Here is a 21,424-nt window from a genome sequence, read left to right on the forward strand (position 1 = left end):
GTACTTTGTGCACAGTTCTTTCCTCCTCCTCCTCGTCATCATCCATGTCGCTTGGACTGGGATCGCCTTCTGGCACAGCGTTTACCACCTGTCGGGGTCTGCGGAATTTCTTGGACCGACACACTTTCTCGAAATGATTAAATCGGCCACATCCTGAGCACCGCTTTCCTTTGGCGGGGCAGTCAGCTGCCTGGTGTGGTGGCCCACCGCAGTATCCGCAGGTCTTCCTTGGCGTCCCCGCAGCAGCTCCTGTGCTTTTCCTATTCCACTTTGCTGGGGTTTTCACAGTCACTTTGTTGACCGGTTCTGCCTTCAGTGGCGCTTGGAGCGCAGCTTCCATGTGGGCCGCACGGGCTTTCGATAATTCTTTGGTCCTGCCCAAGGTAAGGATGTCCGCAAGAGGCTTTCCGGGTTCCTCCTGAATGCGTTCTCGGAGCTTGGCGGATGCACATCCTTGTATGATTTGTCCCCGTATCTCTTCTGTGACGTCTGCGAACCCGCAGGTTGATGCCAGGTTCTTTAGTCGTGCATGATACGTGTCTAGGGACTCTTCCGGTAGTTGTCTTGCTTGCCGGAAAATAAACCTCTCATAGTCCTGATTAGCCATGGGCTCGAAGTATGCATTCAGGGCATTTATGAGTGAGTGGTGGTTTTTGGGTGTGGCTTCCACCAGAGTTTTAGCAATGTTGTGGACATCCTTTCCCCCTAGGTGTAGAACCATGGCTCTCTTCTGGTCCTTGTGGACCTTGGTGGCTTCGAAGAAGATTAGCAGTCGATCCACCCAGTCCTTCCACTTTAGAGCCAATGACGACGGTGACCCTTCTATCACGAATGGCTCTATTGGGGGTATGGTGGCCATACTTGTGGTGGTGAGGAGCTGTGCAGCGTACAGAACCTGTTCGCGTGACTCCGCGGACCAAAGTGATGTTTGGAGGTGTCAGTGCTTAGTGATGCTTGCAGGCAGGGGAGCCTGTTGGGCTTGACGCGTCGTGAAGCGCTTCAGTGATTGCTCTACGAGTGTTCCCTGGTGCTGTTGATGCACTTGTCTCAAGTTCAAGTTCAGGAATTTGCATAGCGCACTACTCACCCAGAGGGTCTCAAGGCGCTTGAGGGAGGGTGGGTGCATTACTTATCGAAAAGCCAGGTTTTTAGTTGCTTTCTGAAGGAGAGGTGGTTCTGTGTAAGTCGGAGGTGAGTGGGGAGGGAATTCCAGGTTTTGGCCGCTAGGTAGGAGAAGGATCTTCCTCCCATGGTGGATCTGTGGATGCGCGGAATTGCGGCGAGGGCTTGATTGGATGATCGTAGTTGGCGGGTGGGTGTGTAGAAGGACAGTCGTGTGTTGAGGCATTCGGGTCCTAGGTCGTAGATTGCCTTGTGTGCGTGGGTGAGGAGACGGAACGTTATTCTCTTGTTGACGGGGAGCCAGTGGAGATCCTTCAGGTGACCGTAAATGTGAGCATGACGGGGAATGTCCAGTATGAGTCTGGCTGAGGCGTTTTGGATGCGTTGGAGTTTTTTCTGTAGTTTGGCTGTGGTCCCGGCGTAAAGGGTATTTCCATAATCCAATCGGCTGGTGACCAGTGCGTGGGTGACTGTCTTTCTTGTTTCGGTGGGGATCCAGCGGAAGATTTTTTTGAGCATGCGTAGGATGTTGAAGCATGAAGATGAGACGGCGTTGACTTGTCTGGTCATCGAGAGGGAGGAGTCTAGGATGAAGCCCAGGTTACGTGCATGATCTCTAGGTATGGGTGCTGTACCCAGGGCCGGTGGCCACCATGAGTCCTCCCAGGCAGAGGGGGATGATCCTAAGATGAGGACTTCCGTTTTGTCCGAGTTAAGTTTTAAACGGCTGTTCTTCATCCATTCGGCTACTTCTTTCATTCCTTCGTGTAGATTGGTTTTGGCGGTGTTTGGGTCTTTGGTGAGGGAGAGGATCAGCTGGGTGTCATCTGCGTAGGAGATGATGTTGAGGTTGTGTTGGCGCGCGATGGATGCAAGGGGACTCATGTATACGTTGAAGAGGGTGGGGCTGAGTGAAGATCCTTGTGGAACACCACAGATAACTTCGGCGGCCTCTGATTTGAATGGGGGGAGGTGGACTCTCTGGGTTCTTCCGGCGAGGAACGAGATGATCCAATCCAAAGCTTTTCCTTGTATTCCGACGTTGTTGAGGCGTTGTATGAGTGTGCTATGGCATACTGTGTCGAAGGCGGCGGAGAGGTCGAGTAGGATGAGGGCAACTGTTTCTCCGTTGTCCAGTAGCATTCGGATGTCGTCTGTAGCTGCGATGAGGGCGGTTTCGGTGCTGTGTTTGGCTCGAAAGCCGGACTGTGAGGGATCGAGGGAGTTGTTGGATTCGAGGAAGGCGGCGAGTTGTCTATTGACGGCTTTCTCGATGACTTTGGCCGGGAATGGGAGGAGGGATATGGGGCGGTAGTTTTTAAGTTCAGAGGGGTCTGCTGTGGGTTTCTTCAGGAGGGCGCTGACTTCGGCATGTTTCCAGCTTTCTGGGAAGGTAGCAGAGTTGAAGGAGCAGTTGATGACATCACGGAGATGGGGTGCGATGATGGAGTCTGCTTTGTTGAAGATGTGGTGGGGACATGGGTCGGTTGGCGAGCCAGAGTGGATGGAATTCATTAGGCGGATGGTGTCTTCAGTGGTGATTGGGTTCCAGGCGCTGAGGGTGTTAGGGGGCGGTTTGGGTTCAGAGGGGGGTGGAGAGGATTGTTCGTTGGAACTGTTTTCGAAGCTGTTATGTATGTCGGCAATTTTGTTGTAGAAGAAGGAGGATAACGAATCGCAGAGGTCTTGGGAGGGAGTGATGTCGTTTGAGGCTGCGGTGGGGTTGGTGAATTCTTTGACGATGTTGAATAGTTCCTTGCTGTTATGGGCGTTGTTGTCGAGACGATTCTTGAATGCTGATTTCTTAGTGGATCGAATCAGTTGGTGGTGTTTGCGGGTGGCTGTCTTTAAGGTGGTCATGTTGTCGGAGGTTGGGTTTTTTCTCCATGTTTTCTCGAGAGTACGGCAAATCTTCTTGGATTTCTTAAGGTCATCGTTGAACCAGGGGGCCTTTTTGCTGTCTTGTTTGGTGTGGTGGTTTTTCAAGGGTGCAATTCGTCAGCGCTGTGAGTGATCCATTGTGTGAATTTGATGGCAGCTTGGTTTGGGTCCGATGAGAGGGCGGGTGGGTTTTGGTTGAGCGATGTGAGGAGTTGGTCGGTGGTGATTTTGTTCCATTTTCTTCGGGGGATAGGTTGTGGGGGGTTGTGGTTCAAGCTGGTTTTGTAGCTGAAGTGAACACAACTGTGGTCCGTCCAATGGAGAGCTGTGGTGCGATCGAAGGAGATGTGTTTGTTGGAGGTAAAGATTGGGTCGAGCGTGTGTCCGGCAACATGAGTGGGGGTGTCAACAAGTTGTTTAAGACCGAGATTGGCCAGGTTGTCAAGAAGGGTGGTGGTGTTGCAGTCGTTATTCTTTTCCAGGTGGAAGTTGAGGTCTCCTAGTAGAATGTAGTTTTCGGAGGCGAGGGCATGTGGGCTGATGAAGTCAGTGATGTCTTCGCTGAATTGTTTACGGGTTCCTGGAGGCCTGTAGATGAGGGTGCCTCTGAGTGTGGTCCTGGGGTCGGTGTGGATCTGGAAGTGGAGGTGTTCTGCGGTTGAAAGGTTATCGTCGGAGCTGGTCGTGATTTTGATGGTGTTCTTATGGACGATGGCGATGCCTCCTCCTGTTTGGATGGTGCGGTCTTTTCGGATGATCTTGTAATTGTCCGGGATGGCTATGGCGATGTCGGGTGTTGATGAGGCGTTCATCCATGTTTCAGTAAGGATGGCGACGTCCGGTGATGTGGTATCGAGTAGATCCCAGAGTTCGGTGGCGTGTCTGTGGACCGAGCGGGTGTTGAGCAGGATGCACTTCAGGTGGTTGGAGTCGGAGCTGATTTTGGGGTTAGTGGTAATGGTAAGGGTCTTGATGCTGGTAAATTTGCAGGAGCGGCAGGCGAAAGGGCCGTGGGTACGTTTCGGGGCAGCTTCGTAGCATTGAGGTGTGCGTCCGGGGTTGAGGGCTAGGATGGTGGCGGCGTCATACCTAATGATGGAGGAGTGGATTTTGCGGGGGCCAGGGGGTCTGGCACTGGGCGCGGTCCAAGGGCGGACGCGCGTAGACGGGCTTACCTTTGGCGCACCTTTGGCGCGCATGGGGCGCGACCGCTGCGCGTGAACGCTGCACGTTGAAGCATCTGTCATATATGGATAGTGGCGGGGGAGGGGCGAGGTGGGGTCAGCTGGGAGGCGGGAGCGGGGTGGAGACAGGGTCTGGGAGGCAGAACAACCAAATGGTGGCAGCAGGAAGCGAAGGCAAAAACAACACAAGCAGGGCTTTGCTAAAGTACACAATGCACAATGCTAGCTTTGCAGTCAGCGCCACGAGCTATTTGATTACAGTATGCAGAGTGGGCAGCCAGGAGTAGTGAAGCGCTATGATCTCAGCCGAGTACAATCACCAATTTAAATCACAAGCAGAGTCAGCGCTATGAGCAATTTAATCCCAGTATGCAGAGTGGGCAGCCAGGAGCAGTGAAGCGCTACGATCTCAGCCGAGTACAAACACCAATTTAAATCACAAGCAGAGTCAGCGCTACGATACCAATGCCAGGGGAGCGACCGCTTCTGAGCCAGCCAGGACGGTCACAGTGCAGAGTTAGGCGGGTCCTTCCTGTAGTATCCGTGGGAGGTGGGGTCAGCTGGGAGGCGGGAGCGGGGTGGAGACAGGGTCTGGGAGGCAGAACAACCAAATGGTGGCAGCAGGAAGCGAAGGCAAAAACAACACAAGCAGGGCTTTGCTAAAGTACACAATGCACAATGCTAGCTTTGCAGTCAGCGCCACGAGCTATTTGATTACAGTATGCAGAGTGGGCAGTCAGGAGTAGTGAAGCGCTACGATCTCAGCCGAGTACAATCACCAATTTAAATCACAAGCAGAGTCAGCGCTATAAGCAATTTAATCCCAGTATGCAGAGTGGGCAGCCAGGAGCAGTGAAGCGCTACGATCTCAGCCGGATACAAACACCAATTTAAATCACAAGCAGAGTCAGCGCTACGATACCAATGCCAGGGGAGCGACCGCTTCTCAGCCAGCCAGGACGGTCTCCCCCCCCACGGGGACAGTTCAGCCCCCTCAGTAGCACAGAGCATTGTCTCCCTCTTCGGGCAGGGCCTCGCTAGAGCGCACGTGGCGCGGAGTATCGCGCCTCGAACACGCGGAGGTAGAGGGGGCGTGGCCGCAGTAGTGCGGAGTGCCCTTCCCCCGTCGGCACCAACAGCGTGCTTCACGCACCGGCAGCAGCCCAAGTGCGGCACTGCTCGGGGTCTCTGTCGCCGACCGGGAGGCAGCTGGGGCCCGCAGCAATCAAAGCGGCACACAGGGGCCGGCCCGTGAGGCACAGTGCGGCAGAGCGTTGAATACGCACAGCATGCGCACATGCAGAGCGCAGCGGCTCACCTGAGCACAGTAGATGGAGTGCCCCAAGCCGGTATCCTCTGACGTGTGGCTGCACTGCAAGCGGAGCGTGGGGCACGAGCGCCGCGAGCGGGTGACAGGGCCCGCGACCGCCCCAGCACATCGGGCGCGATGCACACACACAGCGAGGGTACGCCCACCCTCGTCGCCAGCTGTGGTGTTGTGTGGGGCGTAGGGGAGTACCCTGTGATCGGGATCCCTACGCTCAGGGGGCACCTGGGACCTCTAGGCCTGACAAGTGGCCTACTATTATAAAGTAAGCACACGGACACTGGGTTATTGCTTGTGGCTCTGCACACCGTCGCCAACTGGCGTACGTGCGTACGTGGGCCCTTTTTATTACCTAGGTCACGTGGTGCTACGCGGGACGCATCCTGCGCCCCGTGCGTAAATAGACTAGAACACAACAGGTATGAGAGGTGTTTACCCTACCTTCCGGATATTTATAGTTGTTCGTGACGTCCATACGGCTAGTACTGCCAACAGCTTTTGTGCTGATGTATTTTCCAATGGAGCTGCTGTTACTTTTTACTCTCCACTTTGTTTCGTCTTTCAAAATAAGCCACGTGGTTCGGTCTGCGTTCACTTCCGCAAACACAAAAGGTGCGTCATAGCCGAGGTCGATGTCTCCTTCTTTAATGGCTTTCACTGAGGTGGGACCGCACTGATATTTACCTGGAGGAGACAAGAAAGGACAGTAAATGTCCATGATCCACATTGGTTGACAAGTCACGTTATATTTTAAAATCATGGCACATAAAAATCACATGAAGCATTACATTTCATCGGTGGTGCATCTTTGATTGAATCACAAAACATTTCCAAGGCATAGGAATCGCAGTAAGTGAAAGTACATTTCAACGACCCTCACTCCATGGGAGAAAACCCCATGGTGAGAGGGGTCATTGCTCCCCCCCCAAATAATATCCCACTTTGGCTTTTCATTTTTATTTAAATGAAAAAAACGAATTGAAAGTGTGCCATACAGCTCTGTCATGTTGCCATGATGGCAGTTCCTACCAATACAATCGATATCCGCTTTTGGTTGAATTTATTTCCCCACCTCATTCCCTTTAATTATGTATTTTTTCTAAATCGGAGTCTCGGACCTGCCCCTTTGCGAATGTGACGATACAACTGTTAATTACACTTTACATGTCACTATGTTTTTCCCAATAGGGCTTTGCGGTGGAGCGGCTGACCAGTGGGAGGCCTGTTACCCCCGTCGGGTTTTGGGGCCCGGCAGGGGGGGGGAGGAGAGGCAGAGCCAGCACCGTAAGTGGGCTGGGCCCCTTTAAGGATGCTGTCAGGTTGGGCTAGCTTTGGGCTGGCTTGGGCTTCCTTGAGCTGGGTGGGGGTTAATAGTTTAATACCAGAAATTTTGTGTCCCTTGTCACTATTTTGGTGGCAAGTGACAAAGCAGCCGGGAGGACCATTAGCGAGCATTTTTCCCCACCCTCCCACCCTAATTCTTCACATGGCTTGTTGTTTTGCGTTGGTGGGTTTTCCTGGGGTTTTTCTGGTGTGGAGGGGAATGTGGTGAGGGGTTTTCTTGGGAGCTGGTGCATCAAGGGGGTTGTGCTGTAAGGGTTCTCGTGTCGCTGGAACAGGTGCTGGTGTGTTGGTCGACAAGGGGTGTTTTCCTAGTCCATGGGGGAGGTCAGGGTAGGAAAGCCTGGGGTGTGTTTACAGGAGGGGGGAGAAATACAGGCAACAAGTTATTTAGTCAGGTAGTCAGGCACTGTGCAGTTGGTTTATTGTGGTTATGTTGTTCTTGGGGGAACCATTTTAGGGGTGGGGTGGGGGGCTGTTAGGCAGTTCATATTTAGTGAGGTCTAGTTTTGTACGGCACAGGCCAAGGGTTTTGTGTTTGTAAGGTGCACCTGCTTCCAATAAAGCGGCCTTTGTCACACATTATACTGTGTCTGTGGTCGATGCTGTCTCCCCCCCCCTCCCGATGGGCCTCAAAATATAATAATCTCCGGCATAATTCCTATTTCCAATCCTAAAACCAATAAATTTTAACCAAGTCAGGCCTGCTCTGTTGTTTTTACTGTTCTTAAACTCTACTTCTGTTTGCTTTTATCTTGTGCGTTTTTTGATCGGGGTTTTAAAACAAGAAAGACTAAGGGGCATATTATCAAGGAGGTTTATCTCCGCTTTTTTGGCTTTAAAAGCCAAGAAAGCGGAGATAAAATTATCTCCCTATTACCAAGCTGTCGCTAACACCAGTTAGCGACAGCTAATAGGAGATAGCGACCATCTTGGGCCCCGCTTTGCATGTCAGTGATATTTATCACTAATGACATGCAAAGTGGGCGTGCCAAGATGTTAGCGACTGGAAACAGTCGCTAACATCGCTATCTCCTATTACCAACTTTTGGAGATATTCGCGCTAAGCGCAAATATCTCCAAAAGCTAACACCTGCCCTGAGCAGTTCTTAGCCATGTTAACCAATGGGAGGTGGATAACATGGCTAAGAGCATTTGCTCGATAATGCATGAATATCGCTGACTTTTCAGCGATATTCATGCATTGCGGCCGTTTTTTATCGCATTTGCGATAAACCTTGCTAATAGCAAGGTTTATCTGCGATAAAAATCGCCGATGTGCGGCGATAATTTTTGTCTCTAAACAAGTTAGAGACAAAAATTATCTCTATTGGTTGGTAATATGCCCCTAAGATTTTGATTACCGTATGCTAACTTGAACTAAAAAAGGAAATTAAGGGGTATATTATCAACAACTAGCGATAATTTTTGTCTCTAACTTGTTTAGAGACAAAAATTATCGCCGCACATCGGCGATTTTTATCGCAGATAAACCTTGCTATTAGCAAGGTTTATCGCAAATGCGATAAAAAACGCCCGCAATGCATGAATATCGCTGAAAAGTCCGCGATATTCATGCATTATCGAGCAAATGCTCTTAGCCATGTTATCCACCTCCCATTGGATAACATGGCTAAGAACTGCTCAGGGCAGGTGTTAGCTTTTGGAGATATTCGCCCTTAGCGCAAATATCTCCAAAAGTTGGTAATAGGAGATAGCGATGTTAGCGACTGTTTCCAGTCGCTAACATCTTGGCACGCCCACTTTGCATATCATTAGTGATAAATATCACTGACATGCAAAGTGGGGCCCAAGATGGTCGCTATCTCCTATTAGCTGTCGCTAACTGGTGTTAGCGACAGCTTGGTAATAGGGAGATAATTTTATCTCCGCTTTCTTGGCTTTTAAAGCCAAAAAAGCGGAGATAAAACCCCTTGATAATATACCCCTAAATGCTGAAGAACCATTTTTATATGAATTTTTCATAATATGTTATTCCCCTCGATTAAAATTGAAGAAAGGGCTCTTAGTTGAAGTCATTGGCGATATTTTAAATAATGATTGTTAATGATTTAAAATCTGTATGATTATAATGTTGTGGTATGTGCTTTTATGATTTTTTTGCAAAAATCGAAAAAAGCTGTATTGATGATGATGATATCTGATGGGGGAGCGGGCATCTCTAAATTTGGAGTGCGGGTATATATCAGGTAGACGGAGCAAAAAACCTTGGGGCATATTACCAACAACTAGCGATAATTTTTGTCTCTAACTTGTTTAGAGACAAAAATTATCGCCGCACATCGGCGATTTTTATCGCAGATGAACCTTGCTATTAGCAAGGTTTATCGCAAATGCGATAAAAAACGGCCGCAATGCATGAATATCGCTGAAAAGTCAGCGATATTCATGCATTTTCGAGCAAATGCTCTTAGCCATGTTATCCACCTCCCATTGGATAACATGGTGAAGAACTGCTCAGGGCAGGTGTTAGCTTTTGGAGATATTCGCGCTTAGCGCGAATATCTCCAAAAGTTGGTAATAGGAGATAGCGATGTTAGCGACTGTTTCCAGTCGCTAACATCTTGGCACGCCCACTTTGCATGTCATTAGTGATAAATATCACTGACATGCAAAGCGGGGCCCAAGATGGTCGCTATATCCTATTAGCTGTCACTAACTGGTGTTAGCGACAGCTTGGTAATAGGGAGGTAATTTTATCTCCGCTTTCTTGGCTTTTAAAGCCAAAAAAGCGGAGATAAACCCCCTTGATAATATGCCCCTAAATAAGTTAGAGACAAAAATTATCTCTATTGGTTGGTAATATGCCCCCTAGTGAGTGCGGTGGCTTCTGATCTCACTCTCCAAACTTGGAAGGAGACATTTTTGCCAGGCATTAATATCACACGCCTGGGAGGAGGAGCTACGCGCACATCCAGGATGGCCGCGTAGGCACAAGGCTCCCGAGTCCCTCGCTGCCCTCCGCATATATCCTGAACGATATCCTGATTTTGACTACGGGTTCTTGCAGATGTACCTCAGCCGATACCTAAGCTGTTTTCAAAATTTCATTTGAACTTCGGGAACCGCAGATACGCCGACCGGAGTTTTGGAGGCCCGCCCCACGGCGACACCGGGAGTTGGCACATCAAGACACCGGGGAGTAATTGAACAACAGCGGCCTGAGGGGTTTCCCCTGTTGCCCTGAGTTGACTTTCGGTTTCGTTTTTGAGCCGCTGCCTTCTCCGACTGCGTGATTGCCTCGCTCCTCCATCGGGGTCCAGCCTAACTCTGCTTCCTGACTATGCACCACCTGTTCTGAGGGTCCGGGTGTTGGGCCGAGCTGCTCCTTCTGCCCTTTCGGCCCACTTTCGTTATTTGCGGTGGTCGGTGGGTGAGCAGCCATTTTCACCAGGTCTCGCGGGCCCCCTCGGGGCTCACCATTCAACATGACCACCAGGCCTGACAACGAGAAGCGGAAGACTAAAATGCCTCTACGCGGGGATCCGATTCAAACTAACGTCATGGATCACTATACCCAACCCAAGGGGTCCCCCGGTGTTGCCAGTCGAGCTTCTGAGGGCCCCACTGACGATCCACCTACGATGGCCGAATTGACCTTGCAGGACGTTATGGGCGCCATTGCCAACATGCAGACTTCCATTGGTCAGCAATATGAGGCTCTCGCTCTCAAAATAGACACTGTGGCAGTTGATGTTACTTTGATCAGAGCTGATTTGTCGAAGACCAATGAAAGGGTCAAGTCTCTGGACCTGAAGACTTCTAGCCTCACGACCGATGTCTCTGATCTGCAGGCGGAAGTTGGACGTTTGCGCTCCTCTAACGATCTCATGGTCCATCGCCTTGAGGATTTTGAAAATAGGGCCCGGCGCAACAACATACGCCTTGTCGGGGTTCCTGAGTCCTCTGGTGCCTCGGCAACTGATCTGCTCATGGAGGACATCGTCTTGAATCATCTGGCCCCCACGGGCCTGAGTAAATTCTTTGCTGTGGAGCATGCCCATCGAGTGCCGGGCGGAAAACCGAAGTCGGGCGCCACGCCAAGACCTATCATCGCCAGGATCTTCAATTTTAGGGACAGAGATACTATCCTTCAGGCCTCGAGAGTAAGTGGCCCCGTCAAATTTGAGAATACGACGGTGAGTTTCTACCCGGACTTCACTCAGCTTGTTCAGAGACAAAGGATGGAATTTCAGGGAGTGAAACGAAGGCTGAGAGACTTGGGCCTGAAATACGCAATGCTTTTTCCAACCAGGCTGCGTGTCGAATATGGAGACCGGACTTTCTTCTTTGATCGTCCTGACGGAGTCAGTGACTGGCTGGATACCCTCCCCAAACAGACTGACTCGACCGGGCATCCGGGTGGAGCCGAGGGCGGCGTATCGGAACGAGAGTGACATTATGTTTCCTGATTTCTGAACATTTACGTACTATTCAGCTGGGTTTGATGTTTCTCCTATTACTGTGTCCTATTGCTATGTACCCGAGGGTGGCGGGGGAGTGGGACTCTTTCCTCCTCAGGGGTTTCTTTTCGTAGACTAGTTTAATAATGGGGCGACAGGCACACTGCCAGTTGGGGTGGCTTTTGAGTCTAACGCAGGGGTGCAGGGTGGGGGGTGTTGTAACGGGTTCTCGTTGGGGGGTGGTGGGGGGTTCTTGAGTGTTTGTGTTTTTTTTTCAAGGCACCGTATCGTATTTCTGCTTGATTGGATCATTGTGTTCGTTGTGGGGTGGGCTCTGCACATCTTTTTGGGATGGGGGTTAGTGGGTTGAAACTGATGTGTTGGAATGTCAATGGGTTGGGAGACAGGATAAAACGGGGTGTAGTGTTGCAGCTTCTGCGGCGCCTCTCCCCCGATATTGTGTTGTTGCAGGAAACGCATCTGGTTGGGAACACGTGCCATGCCATGAATCGGAGAGGGTATCGTCTGGTGGCACATTCTGGCTTCACCTCTGGTTCTAGGGGTGTGGGTTGCCTCGTCAGATCCTCCCTCCCCTTGGCTATTGATGCTGTGCTTCTTGATGATAGGGGGCGCTATGCCGCTATCACTGGTAGGTGGGAGGGGCGGACGGTCTCATTTGTCACTGTCTATGTTCCACCGGGTCTACAGACCTCGACTTTTGCTGATCTTGGGCGTGTAGTGCTGGGATTCCCTGAAGGTATTTTGGTGATAGGCGGAGACTTCAATTCGGTAGTCTCCGGTGACGTAGATCGCTACCCCCCCAGGGACCTCCCCAAGTCGCAATCCTGGCTACGTGGGTTCCTGGAGACACTTGGTCTGGTGGACTGTTGCAGGTTGTTGCACCCGAATCAGGCGCAATACACCTTTCACTCTGGAGCCCATGGCAGTATGTCCAGACTCGACTATATTCTGTTGCCGGCGGCGCTGTACTCCTCCGTTGGGGAGGTGAGGCACCTCGCCCGGGGCATATCCGACCACTCCCCAGTCTGGCTTAGCATGGATACCACCATGAGTAATGAGGGACGGGTCGCATCTATCAACCCCTTGTTTCTTCGCAATCCCAAGACCCGTTCCGAACTGGTGAAATCCCTTGATCATTATTTTGTAGAAAAGTGGGATCTGTGTCATCTTCTGTATCGTTGTGGGAGGCGTTTAAGACTGTGATACGTGGGCCGGCCCTATATTTGATCGCCACCGCCAAGAAAAGTAAGCATGAAGAGGTGGTCCGTCTGGAGGCGGAGATAACCGCACTGGAGAGTGACTTGGAGCGCGGTGTGTCCCGTGCCAAACTTCATTCCCTCAGCCTCAAACAATTAGATTATAAGACCCTGGTTACTGATGCTGCGAAGGTCATGGGCAGGGAACAGCAGGGCAGACTGTATGATGTCGGGGACAAGGCGGGTAAATTGATTCCGTGGCTGGACAAGAAGGAGAGGGCGAGTCGTGTGGTCCCTGTGATTGAGAACCTTGATGGTGTGTACGTGACTGACCCGGTTGCGATTGTTGAATGCTTTGGGGAACACTTCCGAACCGTGTATGCTCCGGTCTCTGACAGACCGGAGGCTGACTCTCATTTGTTGTTTCGCGATATTATTTTGCCCTGCCTGTCTGCGGCTGATAGAGACCTGATGGACGCGGTGCTGTCGGCTGATGAGGTGGCTACTGCCATTCGTTCAATTAGCTCTGGTACGGCCCTGGGCCCTAATGGTCTGCCCATTGAACTGTATAAACTGTGCCCGGACACACTGGCTCCATATCTCCGTGATATGTTTCTAGAGTCCCGTTACTCTGGCTCCCTTACACGTGACCAGCGTCTTGCTACTATCGTAGTGATCCACAAGGAAGGGAAGCCACGGGATCGCTGTTCTTCTTATAGACCGATCTCGCTTCTAAACGCTGAACCAAAAATTCTGGCTAAGGTATTAGCTAACCGCCTCACGAATGTTATCAGCGACCTGGTCCATCCGGATCATTCCGGTTTTATCCCGCACCGCAATACGGCGCTTAACCTGCGGCGCTTGCACGGTGTACTCGCGAGGGTGGCGTCGCTCCATGAGCCGGCCATCTTGGCTTCTTTGGATGCCACGATGGCCTTTGATACTCTTGAGTGGCCTTATCTCTGGGCCGCTCTTGTGAAATTCGGATTCGGCCCGGGTTCATCGGCTGGGTGAAACATTTGTATGCGGAGCCCCTGGCGCAGGTGGTTGTGAATGGTCGGGTCTCAGCGTGTTTTGTTCTCGGGAGGGGCTCGCGACAGGGCTGCCCGTTGTCACCACTGCTTTTCGCTCTTGCCCTTGAGCCGCTGGCTGCCTGGTTGCACTGGGAGCCCTCGCTTAAGGGGATCCGGTTGTCCCCGGACTTTGAGGATCGCGTCTCGCTTTATGCGGATGATATTTTATTGTACCTTACGTCCCCTCGAAAATCTCTCAATGTATTGTTCGATGTGCTTACTTCGTTTGGGAAAAATTCGGGCCTTGTTATCAACTGGGCTAAATCCTGTGTATACGTGCTCTCGGGCGGTCCTCTGCCTCGCGGATGCCCCATTCGGATCTCTGTGACGGGCTTTAAATACCTGGGGATCTTTATAACTTTAGACCCTGCGGCCCGCTACGCGCATAATCTGCTCCCCCCCTTCAACGATTGAGACTCGACGTTGAGCGCTGGCGCGGGTTGCCGCTTTCCCCGCTCAGGCGCGCTGCCCTTTTTAAAATGATGGCCCTGCCGAGGTTTTTGTACGCGCTGCAAAATACGTTCGATATTATTCCGGCGAGCTACTTTAGGGAGGTTGAAAGCCTGCAGAGACGGTTAATTTGGGATGGACGTTCGCGTATTTCCCTCGCTAAACTCACTCTTCCCTAGTATGATGGGGGTATAGCGTTGCCGGATATTAGGCGTTACTATTGGGCCTCGCAACTGAGTGCGATCAATCACGCGACATACGCGCCTGCTCCTAACCCGGCGTTTGAGATGGATAAGTATTTGATACCGGGCGGGGACTACAGGAGGGCACTCTACTCCAAGGCGGCGGGCAAGGATTTATCTGGACCTACCAAGGGTGCTGTCCGAGTGTGGCATGCGGCGAATGCGTCTGTCGGTTGGGAGGGTCGATTGACTCGTGCGACCCCCTTGTATGCTTCTGAAAGGTTGGGATGTCTCTGTAAGACGAAAGGGTTTGAAAAATGGGATATGATTGGTATTAGCTGCGTGGGCAATCTTTGGGTCAAGGGCAAAGTCAAGACCTTTGCGGTACTACAGTCAGAATATGAGTTGAGTGACATGGAATTCTTCCGATACACACAGATTCACCATGCCTTGAGTTCGGTTCTCCCTGCAGGTACTGTCATCCCCGAGTCCTCCCCCCTTGAAGATAGGCTCCTTGACGGCCACGTCCCCGATAGTACCATTTCCCTGATATATATAAGAAGTTGATCAACACCCGAGTGGATCTGTTAGTGCGTCTTAGGGAGGTCTGGACCGGCGATGGTTTGGAGCTGGACGATGAGGATTGGCAGGCTGCATTATCCTCGCCTAAGGAAGTCGCGATCCCTGCCCATCTCCGTTTCGTTCAGCTCAAGATCTTACATCGTGTATATATCACTGGTCCGCACTTGATTCGCATGGGTTACTCCTCGGACGGGTTATGTAAGCGTGGTTGTGGGATGCTTGGTACTTTCCTCCACATACTTTGGGAGTGTCCATAGGTGGTGCGGTTCTGGACAAATGTGCATACTGTGATGGGTAGAGTCACGGGGGTGGTGCTGCATCCCGAAGCTAGGCGGTGCCTATTGAATGTGTGGGAGCCGAATGATTATAATGTGGCCCAGACGCAGTGGGCGACCTTGGGGAATATGATTGCCAAAAGAGATGTAGCGCAGTTGTGGGGTTCCCAGCGCCCGCCCACGGTATCGGTGTGGAAGGAGAATATGGACTGGTGTATGTTCAGAGAGAAGACTGTGTATGTGGCGCGGGGCACACCCAGAAAATGGAATAGTATCTGGGGCCAATGGAACGCGTACCGTGGAAATTTATGTGCGCCTCCGTTTGTGGACAACCCCGAAGTCCCTCTGTCCCCCTGATCCGGCATTCCATGTCTTGTGTGTTTTTTGTTATCCTTCGATTTGTTTCCCCACTGGCCCTCTCCCCACAATATGTATTATTGATCTGTTGTGTAATATCGTGCCTAGGTGTCCTCCTATGTGAACACAAGTCCATGTACACTGTTTTATTTTGCCTTGTACTTTGTTTCTTTTTCTTTCAATAAAATGTTTTAAATTTTTTTTTTTTTTTAAATATCACACGCCTGAAAGAAACAAAAAAAAGTCCAAGTGTAAGAAGCTGATTAGCCAGGTGAGTAATGTAGCAGTGTAGACATTAGTCAGTGTTAGAAACTGGGGGGATATTCTCAACAAATGGCGATAACTATCACTAACCCCAGTTAGCAGCAGTTTTTTTTATCGCAGAGTATCACAGAAAACTATCACCTTGTTAGCGACGTATTCACAACATGTCCCTACATGGGATGTATGACGTTATAACGCATACTATTACTCCGCATACCATTACAACGCGACTTTTACTCCGCATACCGTTACAACGCATAGCGCCTTGGGGCGCTGGATAGTGGTAAGTATAATTTTCTATTCCAACACCAGTCCCCGTGGACACTAGGGAAGGTGTTGGATAGAAAATTAAACTTATTCCCTATCCTACAGCGCCCCCCAGCGCAATGCGTTGTAATGGTATGCGGAGTAAAAGTCGCGTTGTAATGGTAGTGCGGAGTAAAAAATGCGTTGTAACAGGTGTATACCCACTACATGGCGATAGCTACAGGGATCAGCAGCAAAAACTGCCGCTGACATTAGCATGATAGCGACATGAATTCCTGCGTTAGCCGGTGAAAACCAATGAAAGGCCCGTTAGCGATAAAAAAACGCATGTTAGTCAGCCTAACATGTGCTTTTTTATTTCAATAGAAAATATGCCCCCCAAAAAAGTGAAAAACAGAAGGGAGCAGCCAGGGCCAAGTGCAGCACAGATCAACAACCACCTCAAGCCACCTAACATCCAGGCTGACCAGGATGAGAGCCTGGATGCCTCGCTGGACCTGCGGCTGTAGCCTGGATGCCTTGCTGGACCTGCACCTGGAGCCTGGATGCCTCGCTGGACCTGCGTCTGTTGCCCGGATGCCTCGCTGGACCTGCGTCTGGAGCCCGGATGCCGAGCTGGACTTGCGCCTGGAGCTTGGATGCCTCGCTGGACCTGCGTCTGTAACCCAGATGTCTCGCTGGACCTGCGTCTAGAGCCTTGATGCCTTGCTGGACCTGGGTCTGGGGCCTGGATGCCTCGCTGGACCTGCATCTGGAGCCCAGATGCCTCGCTGGTTCTGCACCTGGAGCCTGGATGTCTCGCTGGGCCTGAGTCTGCAGCCTGGAGTGGAATGTGGAGGAGCTGTGGAGTCGATGAGCCATGGCGGTAGACATTGAGGCGCAACGATCTGCCGTACCTGGTGGTGAAGTCTGGCAGGTCACATGGAGACACATTGCTGACCTGTGTGAGAAGACCGCCTTGAGACCCTTGAAGCAGTTAATGGTAGAGGCACTCCTGCACACCAACCTAGTGAGGTCCGCATCGCGTACTACGATCCACCACTACACCGCGGTGCACGGAGGGGATTACCAACTGTGTGTGCCGTCTCCCTGCATCACATGGCAGATGATGTTGGGCTGGCCAAATGCTGTCGAGAGTGAGGCCCTTATGCTATGCCAAACTTGTGTGGCGCGAGCGATGCAACTCCACGCCTAAGGGGGCCCTGCTGCATCAATTGCATAATGAGGTCCACAGCGGACCAGGCTGCAACTGCTGTACCCAGCCCAGTGATATAAGACCTAGCTGAGGCTCCTGTTGGCTGAGTCACATATTTGGGGAGAGTGCAGTGGATAGCGCCACGGTGTCAATGTCCAGGTAAGGAGAAGGTGGGACTTGTAGCACAGGAGGGCCAGGACGCGAGTCTCTCAAGCCTAACACACGTAGATGACGCACCCCCAGTGGCGGCTCTTTTGCTATGGTGGAAGAGCATTGCCCCACTGCCTCAAGCAGTGCAGAAGAGAATCACTCATCACATGATGATAACTCAATCAATCAAAGAAACAGGCGGATCTCAAGGCACTGAGGGATGTGGGGCAGCAGGGGCGGCAGCCACTGGAAGCGCAGGCTCAGAGAAGCCAACAAAACAGATTCAAAAGGGAAAAACAAAGGTTATCATGCTATGTATCTTCAGGGGGCGGGAGGGTGGGTAGGACGGCTCCAAACACGGAGCAATGCATGGGTGGATTGGCATTCCCACTTAAGTGCGCAATGACTGTTTGGTCGGCCCACTCAGGCTGCCCAAACCAGTCATGCCACTTTCCTGTTTGCAATGCAGGCTGCATTATAGCCTGCATGGAGAACATGCCCACCCTTCCGGCCCCTGGCTGCATGACTTGTCAAGTTGCCAATTACCAATCCCACTGCCGCATCGTAGCGTTGTGATTGACTCAGGGGAGTGATCCTGGCTGCCTACTTCCTTTTCCTGGAAGCAGACGCAGGAGAGCAGTGGCTATGTAAACACGGGGTCCGGCTTCGAGGTAAGACTTCCCTCATTATAATTTTTACAACACCCGCTCACACACACATCCCGGCGTACATGCCCCATCCAGTGTTCTTTCCGGCGTTTACCACCTCCCAGCTGTCCAGCCCCCCCCAGCACTTCTCAAGGGTGGCCGCTGTGCACCCATGCACAGCAGGTATACCACTTGTGTGCCAAAGGAACATATGTAGTTGGAAAGCACGCCGTCACAATTGCATTCCATTCCAATACATACTAATACTAGGCACATTGCCATAGTAGAGTAGGTGTTGCATAGCAGAGATATAAAGAGCACTATTCCAACTTCAGTGAGTGCAACCCAAAGCTAACCTTTGCACCACAAACCCAACCATGAACACTGGAATTCCTTTTTGACCCCCAAAACACACCCAAAAATCATATTTCACCCCTAAACACAACCCCATTTTTCATATTGCACCACTAATCACACCCCATTTTTCATAATTTTACCCCAAACACCACCCATTTTTCATATTTTACGTCTGGAACCCATACCCACCGAAACACTTTATGTTACCCAATTACTGACCTCACACTGCGTTGTCATCAAATGCGATGTAAAGGCACCTGAGTTGTCAGAGTTGCTTTGTTAACCATGTACTGCCTGCATTGTAATGGTTGTCTCCCGTGCCAAAGGCAACCCATAGGCTACACTGTTTGCGTTTGTCTGCCCCTGGACCGCGCTCAGCACCAAGGAGCATTCCTCTTGGACACTCCACTGCTACAACGCCATCACCCTCCTCGCCATCAACCTTGGACGCCACCTCGCCTGCCAGGTCCAACCTCTGCTCCGGACTGGACATCACCATTGCCATCTCTGACGGCTGCAGTTTCACCCGCAAGGAGCACCCTGACCATGAAGGAGGAGGCCTTACCATCACCTACAGAAGCACATTCTGACTGACCACGCACTCTAATGGCCTAAGGGTGACCATGGACCACCTCAAATCCCAGATCCGGACAAAGTCCAAGCCCATCCTCTGTGGCTCCCTCATGTGCAGGGCCCCCGGGCCATGGCGCCCCATTCTCCAATACCATTGTAAACCTCATTGCACCCCGGGGTCTCCCATCCACCTACGACATCCTACTTGGTGAACTCAAGTCTCACCTGGACAACCCAAGTGACCAGGACACCACTCCTTCCTGGGGAAGGTCCCCTACATCAGACGCAAGCAGCAAGTCCCCACAACAAGCCACATAGCATGACACACGGTTGAGCATGTCAACTCCGCCAGCGGGAACTTCTACTGCAGCCACGACCCAGACTCTCCTGGACCAACCATCATTGGTAGCGTCACGTCTTCACCTTGCCCACCCAATGCCACCGCCATCATCTCACCCCCTTGCAGCTGGATCAAGGCCACCGAAGAACGTCTCGACAACTCCCTCTGTACCAACACTCCACCAATGCTGCCAAACGATGATACAGCAGTGTGCAACTGCCACCGATGGATCTCCAACAACGCCGACATTCGGGCACCCTCGCATGAACGGCACTGTGTCAGTACCTTCTGCCTGTCTGATGGCAGGCAGGAGGGTGACTCAGTGCCACAGGGATAGGCTGGCCCCATACATTGATGGAGTCGCGGCATGGTTGTGACGCAACTGCAGTAATGTGTGACTTTAGCACAGACAGATACGTCAGGATTCCTGATGTATCTGTCATTACTTGCATCATGGAGAACTATCCAGTGAATACAGCGCATCCAAGCATTGTGAGAAGTGTTGCAACGCTGTCTTGTCACAGCACTGCAACACTTTTCATGACTGGGCCCAGGAATGCGCACTATTTTATTGATGCTGCGCATTCCTGTGCAGTAGTTTTATTACAGGTCAGCACTGCTACATTGCTTGCTGCGCTGTCGAGCCCCAGAACCTGCTGAGATGTGGCCCCAAGTGTTATCCCCATTTTTAAGACCAGCTATTTTCTGGTCTTAAGTTCCAGCAACTAACAGGCCTTAGCTGTTGTTTTAGATTACATCGCTGGTCCGGGCGATCGTTGAGAATATCGTTGTTAGATCTGGGGGTCACTGGTTGGCAGAAGTAGGTACCAATGTCCAAATAGGGACCCTTGCTTCTAGTCAGGGTAAGGGGGATACACTCTTTGGATAACCCCTGTTCACCCCCTTGGTAGCTTGACACGAGCAGACAGGCTTATCAAAGGCAATGTTTAAAGTATTTGTACCAACACTCATAGTAAATGTAAATGTGCTGGACTTGTAAAGCGCACAGCTGCCCGTGAGTGTCCCGGCGCTTGCTTAGGGAACCCGTCCTGGTATTCCCCTGTGAGAAACCACGGCAGGGTGTACACAAGGTGAAATCCAGGCATCCCGCCGCGAGGGGCCGTAGTGGAGATTAAGCAAGCTATTGCCCAGAGTCGCAGAGTGTGACCCCGTGAGTTGAGTAGGCACCAGAGCGAGAATTGTCGAGTCCGTGGAATTTTGAGCCCGAGACCCGCCGAGGCGGGGAATCGAACCCTGGTCCACGGTGGATCTCAGCTTCCGGGTCTGCCGCCTCTAACCACTGAGCCACGCTTCTCCACACAGTAAAAACACCACAAATGGACTCCACACCAGTTTAGAAAAACTACACAAGACCAAAATGACAAAAATCCAAAATACACTGTTCCAAAATAAGTCTTTAAAAAGAGTTTAAGGGTTTGCACCAAAATAATCCACAGTTGCATCACTTTTAGCCCAAAGTACCTGTTGATGTGACAAAAGTTCCAAGCGGCAGTTGCAGGGTCAGAAAACAAGCGATGCGTCACTCCTGAGACCCTGGGGAGGCGATGCGACAACCCCGCTGAATGCAGCGGGCGGGTTGCGTCGAATCCGGTCTGTATGGGGAGCGATGCGATACCTTGTATGGATTCCGGTTTGCAGGTTCACCAGTAGGAAGCTTCTCGCACAGGCACGATGTGACGATCTTTGGGGCGGCGATGATTTTCGGTGCAGCGGCGATGCGTGGCGCAGTGTTGATCCTCTTCTGTTGCAGCCCCTCGATGCGTTGGCGCTGGACTCTGTGACGATGTTCGCAGCGAAGGGATGTGGTCCGCAGGCAAGCAATGTGACGGATCTCACAGTGACGACAGGCTCTGCGACGATATTCGCTGCGACAGTAATCCTCCCACACCGGGGCAATGCGCTCCGCAAGCGAGCAACACGTCGGGTCTTGCAGTGGCAACAGGCACTGTGATGATCTTCGCGGTGACTGTGAATTTTCTCGCACTGTCGACGATGCGCTCCGCAAGCAATCGATGCGTGCAAAATTGTAGATCTTCTTCTCTTCTTCTTTTCCAGCTCCCCAAACACCAGGAAACAACCTCGGTCTCCTCATGACGAGGAACATGGCGGCAGCCACGTGAAAGGCCGCGGACGCACCTCTCCATGGCTCCTGATGACGGTGGGGATATGAAGCTCGGATGACCCTGCATCGAAGA

At 51.6% G+C, this 21,424-nt stretch overlaps 1 protein-coding gene across 1 annotated transcript in view; it reads right to left on the reverse strand.

Annotated features, from left to right (window-relative positions):
- The window catches only part of LOC144769042 (protein-glutamine gamma-glutamyltransferase E-like), a 104,117-nt gene extending 84,660 nt beyond the window's left edge, over positions 1–19,457 (reverse strand). The window contains exons 1-2 of the mRNA XM_078653037.1: positions 19,325–19,457; positions 5,956–6,198 (exon numbers count right to left, since the gene is read on the reverse strand). Coding sequence (XP_078509163.1) covers positions 5,956–6,198; positions 19,325–19,457 — 376 coding nt within the window. The remainder of the gene's footprint in view (positions 1–5,955; positions 6,199–19,324) is intronic.
- Between the last annotated feature and the right edge of the window lie 1,967 nt (positions 19,458–21,424).

Source organism: Lissotriton helveticus, chromosome 7 (genome assembly GCF_964261635.1).
Source record: "Lissotriton helveticus chromosome 7, aLisHel1.1, whole genome shotgun sequence".
Lineage (NCBI taxonomy): Eukaryota > Metazoa > Chordata > Amphibia > Caudata > Salamandridae > Lissotriton > Lissotriton helveticus.